Below are 9,660 nucleotides of genomic sequence, written 5' to 3'. Positions count from 1 at the left end.
TTAAAAGTGAACTGGGACTATTATACTATTATTTATTATATCATTCGATTATTATTACTATAACGTTGCACATCAGCAACTCACCAGCAACACCAACAATCTCAGACACCTAAGCGGTGGACTTCTATGTTCCGATTGGTTGCCGCCGAACTGCGTCATAGCTCATTACCATAAAGTTGACCTGATTTCAACTCTCCTCGATGCCCTCACCGACCAAGACGGGCCGCGCCGCTGCTCGACGCCGGCTCACATTGAAAATGAATGATTTCCGGCCACTTTGACGCTCTCGACGGTGGTGGTGTGAACGCACGGTTACGGTGCGTTTCCACTACAGATACTAAATACACTAAATCTGCGCTCAGAGCCGCTGGCAACACTACAACGCCACTGCTTTGGGGGGTGTCAAATTTAGGGCAGAGCACGCCTCTGAAAACCATGTTTACACCCTGTTTGCTTTTCTTCTTCTGCTTTTAATGGCGATTGGTTGTCGCCCGACGTTTTTCGAGGAATGCCCAACATTTTTGCCGCTCTCGGCCGCTCAACGCTTTCAATCCCATAATGCACCGTGCGAGCGTTTACGCTCAACTTCCATAGGAATCAATTGAAAATGCTCTCTCCGCTGCACTCGCTACGTACCAGTGGAAAGGCACCGTAAATCTTGCCAGGATTCAACAACTGGGGCCAGTTGCCTAAACTTAGCCACCATGTTAGACTGTGTCTTAAGAACTAGTTTGACCGCCAAGGGGTAATCAGTCTTACTTTTCCAATACAGATAAGACCAATCTACCTTTTCATAACTGAATTTAAATAGTTATGACCAGTCTTGAAGAAAAACAATTAGTTGACTTGTGATCGTACGCTTCAGGGACCAGCCAAGACTGATCACACCGGTGTGATCGTACGCGTCAAAGGGTTAAGACTAGTCTAAACAGTTTATGCAACCAGCCCCTGCTGTCAGTTGGAGGCGTGACAGGTCACGTGACCTACCAGTTGCGCCTGACAGGGAAATACTTATGCGAGGCCTTCGAAACAACTTGCTGTTTTTAAGTGCTTATATGTTTGGCAACTTTATTTATTATTGTTCTTGGAAATATATTATTTGCGGCTCTAGGATGCCATTTCAATCAATAAGTTGCGGGCTTCTTCAGTTACTTCACTGACATATGAAATATATCAGTTCATTGAACCTTTAGAAAAAATAAAAAAAATAAATAAAAATTACAAAGTGTATGTGTTTTATGTTTTGTATAATTGGCTTTTATAGCCTAGTATGAGAATGGAGTTCATAGGCTAGGCTACTCGAGGAAGAAAACAACGCATCAGTTTTATACAGAGGCAGGGGCGGATTGGCCATCTGGCAATTCTGGCAAATGCCAGAGGGGCCGGACCATTTTGTTTAATGTGGGCCGGTCAGATTTTTTCTAAATATATATAAATAAAATTGTTTTTACGAGCCAACAGCGCATAGGACAGGTTTTTATCGCTTGCACGATTTCTCTATGGTTATAATAATAATAATATTAATAATAAATAAATGTTAAGCATTTGGCCCAGTCGGCAACGGCCGGCCGCCTGGTCCCGAGATGGGCCGACCGAACTCTTTTCAAAAGGTTTAAATTCGGCTGCTGCAGCGGAGGACAGTTAGTGCCGCAGAGGTTAGAAGAAAACAGAAAATACAGCTAGCACAAGTTATTTTCACACTACTTCTGCCAGTTAGCTCCTGTGTTTTTTTTTTTTGAGGTAGGTAAAACCCAACAGACAGACAGTGACAACAAAGAACAACATACTGTAGAGAATGACAGTAACAGCAGACAAATGGCATAAACAGACAGCACACAGACTCTACAACATCCTCAGATTCTTTTTCTTTTGTTTTTACTGTATGTGTAAATTTTTTTTATAAACGTGTGCTCTTTAAAAAGTAGTAAGCATTGTTTGCCAGACACATACATTAAATGTTTAAATATCTGTTACATATATGGTACTGCTTATATTATTTCACCATCTGTACACAAATGTAAGTAGTGAATGCGGGTGGGGCTGTGTCGGTGTGGTAATGTGGGCCGATGTGGCTACAGTGCCAGGGCTGAATTTTTGTCCCAGTCCGCCCCTGTACAGAGGCACAAATTGAGCAAAAATATGCAATTTGGCGCTGATGCTGTTATTTATATGGCTAAAAGGTAGATGAAATTATGATACCTTGTAATGTAAATCAGTGAGATCTTATAACAGAATAGCAGACTACTTACTACATAAAATGCACTTAGGCCTATACTACGACCTGAAGGTAGACACTTTTACATTTATACTAAAAGGTCTTTAACTTGTTTAAAAAAAAAACTGTCAATCAGAGGGGCAGAAAGGCAGTAGATTGTGTACAACAGTTTTTTATTTTTTATTTTTTTTGCAAAGTTTTGAACATGAGGCCTTAGAAGTTCACTTATCAAATAATATACTGCTTCGCAGGGTTAAATCACCGTTCGTTCTTTCCTTGTTTGAAAAGCATAGCCTAAACAGAATTCAAAAGATTATGTGGCGATCACCAAACCTGCCGGACAAAATGATGTGCTACATTCCTATAGATGTGAGTAGAAACACCAATCAGACATTGTCGATGAAATAAGTCTCTCACCGGGAAAAATCGTGTCTGTCAGAATCAACCAGTAGCTAAATCTTAAATGGTCCCTCTAGCGTTTGGTGCCGCGCTCTGTGTACCTCTGGCGAGCTGGTTCCTGCCTCGCGCTTATTGGCTCATTTCGGCTGATGGCGATAGACACCTGACTCACAATCCACCCGCTTCTAACTGATCCATGAAACCATAAAGACAGAGCACGTAGGCAACTTATTGTCGACAAGCTCAGACCTTCACATCTTAAGGTAAATTCATATGTGGAATTGAGTAATAAATAAATAGTAGCCTTATTTATTAAATATAAATACTCATTGATGCTATTTTGCAAACGCTTTATTCCAGATGTGCGTGTTAAGAAAGTTCCTTTGGAATGAAGCCAAAACATGCAAATTATTTCCTTAACTACGAATTTATAACCTATTAACGATTATATATTTTCTTTTTTAATTGTCAGCTAAATTTTAAAATTGTTCGCTTTTTGGATCATGTTAATCTGTCTAAAGTAACAGCGTATTTACAATATTTTGAACTTGAAATAACCTTTTGTGCGTAGACGAATAGTTATTTTATCAAATGTAATACTTTATGCTACTAATATCTCTATGTTTGCATGAGCATTTGTCGATTGCAAATATTGAAAGAATGCACGCGTGATGATTTTATATTTAGATTTGTATTGTTTCACTTTGCTCGATATTGATGTCACGCCCCCCCGTGCGTGCAGTAGTAATTTTAGCGTCTGCAGAATATTCCACAACACTACGTGACAGAAGGCACATAGTCCATTTCTCCAACTCTAGTTGAATATCTGCTCGTTTATAGTTAAAACAAGCGTATCTGACAGGTGCAGGGTTATGAAAAGTGATCTTTCCCATTTATTTCCACAATCATAAGCATGTCGCTGTCCATTTAATCTCTGTGTCGAACACCAATGTCATGAGCAGCGAGATTTCACGTTTTCCATTTACATGTATTAATCTTGCAAACGCGCTCTCGCAAAAGCTACATTCAAGGTTATTGGCTGTGTCCTGTGACCTGGATTACTTTCACTGCATATCTGGGCATCACAAGCGCAGGTTGTCCAGTCAGTCACTCATGCTCTCTATGTAGGCAGCTCTCAGTAATGTTCATCATGGTAACCATAGTAACTCCAGTGCCACTGTAGTGTTCTCTGAACAGGACTCCCTTACTGTCATGGAAAATCTGGAAAAATTCGGGAATTTTAAAAGTGTGGAATGAATAAAATCCAAAAATCTTAAAACAGTCAAATGTCATAGACATTTCTATTATCATTCAAAAGTTTTGTGTCAGTAAGATTTTTGGAAGAAATCCCATTTATTTAGCAAGAATGCATTAAATTGATCAGTAAAGACTTTTGCATTCATTTCTATTTCAAATGAACGCTGTTCTTTTGAACTTTCTATACATCAAAGAATCCTGAAAAAAAAAAAGAATCATGGTTTCTTCAAAAATATTAGGCAGCACAACTGTTTTCAACACTGATAATAAGAAATGTCTCTTGAACAGCAAATCAGCATATTAGAATGATTTCTGAAGGATCAAATGACACTGAAATCTGTTAAAAATTCAGCTTTGCCATCACAGGAACGAATTATATTTGAAGATTTATTGAAATAGAAAACTGTTCATTTAAATTGTAATAATGTTTTACAATATTACTGTTTTTACTGAATTTTTAATTTAAAAAATGCAGCCTTGGTGAGCATAAGAGACCTTCAAAAACATTAAAAATCAAACTCAGACTTTTTAATGATAAAAATTTAAGGTAGAAATTGCTAATTTTTAGTGCTATCTCTCTAAAAGTGCAGTCCCTTTTATGTGAATGAATGTAAAAAAAATAAGATATTTTGAAGAATAATAACCATACAGTTTTGGTTCCCATTGACTTCCATTGATGAATTGACATGGACAAAAAATACAATGGAAGTCAAAAGGAACCATAACTGTTTGATTACCAACATTCTTCTAACTATCTTCCTCAGCAGAAGAAAGAACTGCATACAGGTTTGGATTGGCATGAGAGGGATGACAGACATTTAATTTTGGGTGAAATATCTCTTTAAAGTTTCTTTCTTCAGCTGAGCATAAAAGAAGGTTTTTGAAGAATGTTTGGAACCAAACAGTTGACGGTAGCCATTGACTCCCATAGCATGAAAAAAAAAATACTATGGAAGTCAATGGCTACCGTCAACTGTTTGGTTCCAAACATTCTTCCAAATATCTTCTTTTGTGCTCAACAGAAGACAGAAACTCAAGTTTGGAACAACTTGAGGGGGAATAAATGATGATAGGATTTTCATTTTTGGGTGGATGTCATTCTAAACTAATTGTTTGAGACAATTAGGTCATATCTGGTATAATCAGTGCACCATAACACCAATACTTTTTCGTAAGGGCCTTGGTGAAAACTGTGGTGAAAACTGGTAACTTCCCGAAGTGCAGAAAGTCACCTCCCTATAGGTTTTGAGACCCAGCTATTGTCGTGCTAATCCCTGTATGACTTTCCTGAAAGCTTAATGAGTTGTCCATGAGTCCGGCTAATACATGTTGGCACTGTTTTTAGATGCTGGCCTCTCGTGCACTGGTGCGGGGACTGCAGTCTGGATTCTGGAGGAGGGTGTCAACTTCATCTGCCGCCTGGGTTGCACACACTCACGGTGACAGCACACTCTCAAGGGCAATAATAGAGACCACTCTGCTGTCATTCACATCTATCTATCTATCTATCTATCTATCTATCTGGACAGATACTTTCAAACCCTTTACAGTTCTCTGACTGTTGTTGTTCTTGTGCATTTGTCCTCAGATGTTGATGTGGTTGACTGCTCCGTTCCTCAGTACAACAACCGTCTGGACACGCCATTGCCAGATGTTCCATTTGTCAGAAATCTCAGTGTCGAACAGAAGAAACTCAAAGAGAACGAGAAGGGATCATGGACCCAGCTCACCAAGGAGGAGAAACTAGCTTGTAAATCTGCATGACTTAGACCAACTTTTAGCTTTTTAATCTACTGCTTAATAAGCAAATAAATCAGTCATAAATCTACTATTGTTACAAGAACAGGTTAGACTTTGACCCTGGGTGTGGAGGAAACTGTTACATACTCACAGGGCACCTGAATATTTGTCTTTACAATAGCTGAAGGTATAAACATGCTCACATGTCATGTTTTACTGAAAGTAGAAGTAGGCACTGTAATGAAAATACGATATACAGTAGCATTCAGAAGTCTGGGTTTAATAAGATTTTTAAGACTAGATAAGAAATTAATACTTTTATTCCACAAGGACAAATTCAATTGATCAAAAGTAACAGTAAAGACTTTTATATTGTGTATAATTTGATAAATGTTCATTAAATAATTCATCAAACAATTACGGTTTCCATAAATATATTAAACAGCACAGCTGTTTTTAACATTAAAAGTAATAATAAATGTTTACTGTTCAGAATGATTTCTGAAGTATCAAGTACTGGAGACTGGAGTAATGGCTGCTGAAAATTCAGCTTTGTCATCACAGGAATAAATTACAATTTAAAATACATTAAAATAGAAAACATATTGTAAATTGTAAAAATATTTCACAGTATTCGTGTTTTTACTGTATTCTTAATCAACTAAATGCAGCCTTGGTGAGCTTAAGATACTTATTTCAAAAACATAAAAATTTAAAATCCTACCGACCCCCCAAACTTGATATTTCATTAATTTTTATCATATTAATTACTTTATATTAGAGTAGAGAGATTAGAGAGTATATATATATAATTCTGGATATAAGAGTACATATCCTTTATTTAGTGTTGCTCTTAGTTGGACAGTTATGAAGAACAGCTTTTTTAGACTGCATTGCTTACTTTAGCTATTATATTATGTGTTATATTTGTATATTTGTACATTTTCTATATTAAATTATATTTGTATAATTTCTTTTTATTTGTTTTAATATTTATTTCAGTTTTATATTCCTTTGTGATGTATAATAGATTCTTTTACCTGGGTAAGATCCCTCAAGGCTAAATTATTATTATAGTAAATGGGTCATGGATCTTGGGAATTACAATGATTATGGCAGATATGTTAATGACTTCACACTCATTTGGCCTCACGTATTAAAAGTTCTTTCCCACTAGATGGCAGCGTAGTATAAGTGTTTGAGTTGAATGGTGGCAAACCTCCTTGCCTTCCAAGTGTGCATGCAAGCAGGGCAAGCTACTATATCCAACAGTTACTATTCAGATCATCTGTGGTGTTTTTTTTTCCCTTCCTTTTTTTGCAGTATACAGACTCACACATGAGCTGTCGTATGCAGAGATGAGGCAAGGCTCCAAAGAGTGGATGACTGTCCTCGGAGGCGTCTTCATCTTCCTTGGCTTCACAGGGCTGCTGGTGTGGTGGCAGCGTGTCTATGGTGGGTTTATATATGAAGATATACATCCTCTAAATGGTGCATAATGGTTTTTGATTACTAGATTATCATGGCAGGAAAGCTTTAAACGTTTGAATTTTCAGGCATTTCATCATTCCCGATACGCTCTGTTGCTTTGATGTGAGATTCAGCTGGGTTTAATTGTGTTGATGATTTATTTATTCATCTAATCTGAAATCAGAAACAGTTATCAAATCCAAAATCAACATAACAGATTTGCTTCTGCGAAATTAAAGGGATAGTCCATGCAAAACATTTCCTCACCCTCATGTCATTCCAAACCTGTATGTATTTCTTTCATGTGGAACACAAAAGAAGATAGTTTGAAGAATGTTGGGAAACATTTTTAGGTTCCATTGACTTCCATAGTATTTTTTTGTCCATACTATGAAAGTCAATGGATTCAAAACCAATTGGTTGCCAGTATTCTTCAAACTATCTTCTTTTGTGTCCCATTGACTTCTGTAGTATTTTTTGTCCATACTATGGAAGTCAATGAGATCTGAAACTGTTTGGTTGCCAATATTCTTTCAAATAATTTCTTCTTTTTTTGTCCCATTGACTTCCATAGAATTTTTTTGTCCATACTATGGAAGTCAATTGGACTCAAAACTGTTTGGTTGCCATACTCTTCAAAATATTTTCTTTTGTGTCCCATTGACTTCCATAGTATTTTTTGTCCATATGAAAGTGAATGGGACCTGAAACTGTTTGGTTGCCAATATTCTTCAAAATATCATCTTTTGTGTTCCATGGAAGACAGAAAGTCATACAGGATTGGGACATCATGAAGGGGAGTAAATGATGACAGAATTACATTTCACTAAGGCCCAAAACAGGGGTGGCGAACGTCGGTCCTGGAGAGCCGCAGCCTGCAGAGTTTTGCTTCAACCCTAATCAAACACACCTGAATAAGCTAATCAAGGTCTGAAGGGTTACTAGAAAGCTACAGGCAGGTGAGTTTTAATTAGGGTTGGAGCTGTACTCTGCAGGGCTGCGGCTCTCCAGGACCGGAGTTCGCCACCGCTGGCCCAAAACCACGCTTAGAGTTCATTTTCACTTTTAGCACTTTCAGATTTAGTTCTTTTTTTTCCCCTTTTCCTTTAATGTGACCACCAGTTCTCAGAGCACAGATCGTTCTGATTTCACATGTCAGATGGAAGAATCAGCACAACCTTTTTTTACCTGCAGCACACACTCCCGCTGAAATAATTGGACTGGGTTGTATTTTGCAGTCAATGATTTGAAGGAGCGGAAAAGAGGGGAAAGATTTACGTGTTTGAGCCGCGGCTTCAGTTCAGGAATCCCTTTAGACCCAGCTGAACTTCTTCACAAATGATAAGAACATTTCCAAGGCTGTGTGTGCCTAAGACGGATGGAAAGCAGTTGACATGTTTAAAACAGAATGAGTGTGCATTGTGTGTTTGTGTGTTAGTATAAGTGTGTGAGTGGAAACAGACGAGTCTCCTCCATCTCTGTCTCAGAGGCCCCAGTTCTTTGAGGAAGGAAGTCAATGCTACATCACCTCAGGAGAGAAGCAGTAGAGGAAAATACTGCAAGGAGGGAAGAAAAAAGACAAACTGTGAGAACAAAAGTTTGGTGAGGATCCTTGAGGGGGGAGAAAGAGAGGTGTAGCCACGCCAAAGCGAGAAAGAAGTATAGAAGTCTAAAAGTCAGTTGTCAGTTGAGCGCTGGGTATTTCCCACAATGTCTGGCTCATGTTGTGACTTGAAAAACTCTACTCTGAGCCGCTGTTCGTCAAACTCATTAGGGCTGGGTATTAAGACTTGTTTGAGGTTGACTTTAGCAATTGTCGGGATTTAAAGAGGAGATGAAAGGGGCAATTTTTTTGGAAAGCCACCTGGGATACAGTCACACCACAGGTTCTAATTCTGGGGTTTGCAGGCATCTGTGCCCCACAAATCTTCGAAAACTGAACACAATTTCCTGTACATACAGTCAGGGCACGTGCACTGACTCCACCTGGCAAAAACAAAATTCATAATCTTTTTGATGTGTTTGTGTGACAGAAACTGTCACTGTAAAAAAAATGATTGTGATTTTAACAGTAAAAGACTGTAAAAATGCTACAGTTAAAACCTGTTAACTGTTAACAGTAAGTTTCTATACTATATTATAAATGGCGTTTGGTCTCGTACTGTATCGCATACCTTGTCAGTGTCGTCGCTTTGCTTGGCCATTTGTTGGGATAAACAGGAAAGTGTGTTCAAGCGCCAGCAAAACAGTGTAAAGAAATAGTCTTTGTGAGAAGCAGTCAATCAGCAGAAGTTAAAAGCAGCTTGTAAGTGTATTTATTTCTTATCTCAGTGTTTAGCGCAGTTGTCGTTGCTAGGAAACGCTTGTTTTGTTTACTGTGGAGACGTGCTGAAATCGCATTTGGTCTCGTACTGTATGGCGTACCGTGTCAGTGTCGTGCGCTTTGCTTGGCCATTTGTTGGGATAAACAGGAAAGTGTGTCCAGCTGAATTCAATTTGAGTTTTGTTAAACTAATTAAAAAGAACGTCTCAGGTTACTTATGTAACCATGGTTCCCTGAGTAGGGAACGAGACACTGC

The 9,660-nt window shown here is 38.2% G+C and overlaps 1 protein-coding gene across 1 annotated transcript in view; it reads left to right on the top strand.

The window, feature by feature from the left end:
* The first annotated feature begins 2,780 nt into the window (after window positions 1-2,780).
* Window positions 2,781-9,660, top strand: part of LOC107729647 (cytochrome c oxidase subunit 4 isoform 1, mitochondrial-like) — a 9,166-nt gene continuing 2,286 nt past the window's right edge. The window contains exons 1-4 of the mRNA XM_016540285.1: window positions 2,781-2,877; window positions 5,217-5,310; window positions 5,460-5,621; window positions 6,935-7,066. Of these exons, the coding sequence (XP_016395771.1) occupies window positions 5,217-5,310; window positions 5,460-5,621; window positions 6,935-7,066 (388 nt within the window). The 5' untranslated portion in view covers window positions 2,781-2,877. The remainder of the gene's footprint in view (window positions 2,878-5,216; window positions 5,311-5,459; window positions 5,622-6,934; window positions 7,067-9,660) is intronic.

The sequence above is a fragment of the Sinocyclocheilus rhinocerous genome, unplaced genomic scaffold, assembly GCF_001515625.1.
Source record: "Sinocyclocheilus rhinocerous isolate Xijiao unplaced genomic scaffold, SAMN03320098_v1.1 scaffold278, whole genome shotgun sequence".
Taxonomy (NCBI): Eukaryota; Metazoa; Chordata; class Actinopteri; order Cypriniformes; family Cyprinidae; genus Sinocyclocheilus; species Sinocyclocheilus rhinocerous.
The sequence above is the reverse complement of the archived record's forward strand: the minus strand, read 5'-3'. Positions and strand labels throughout refer to the sequence as shown.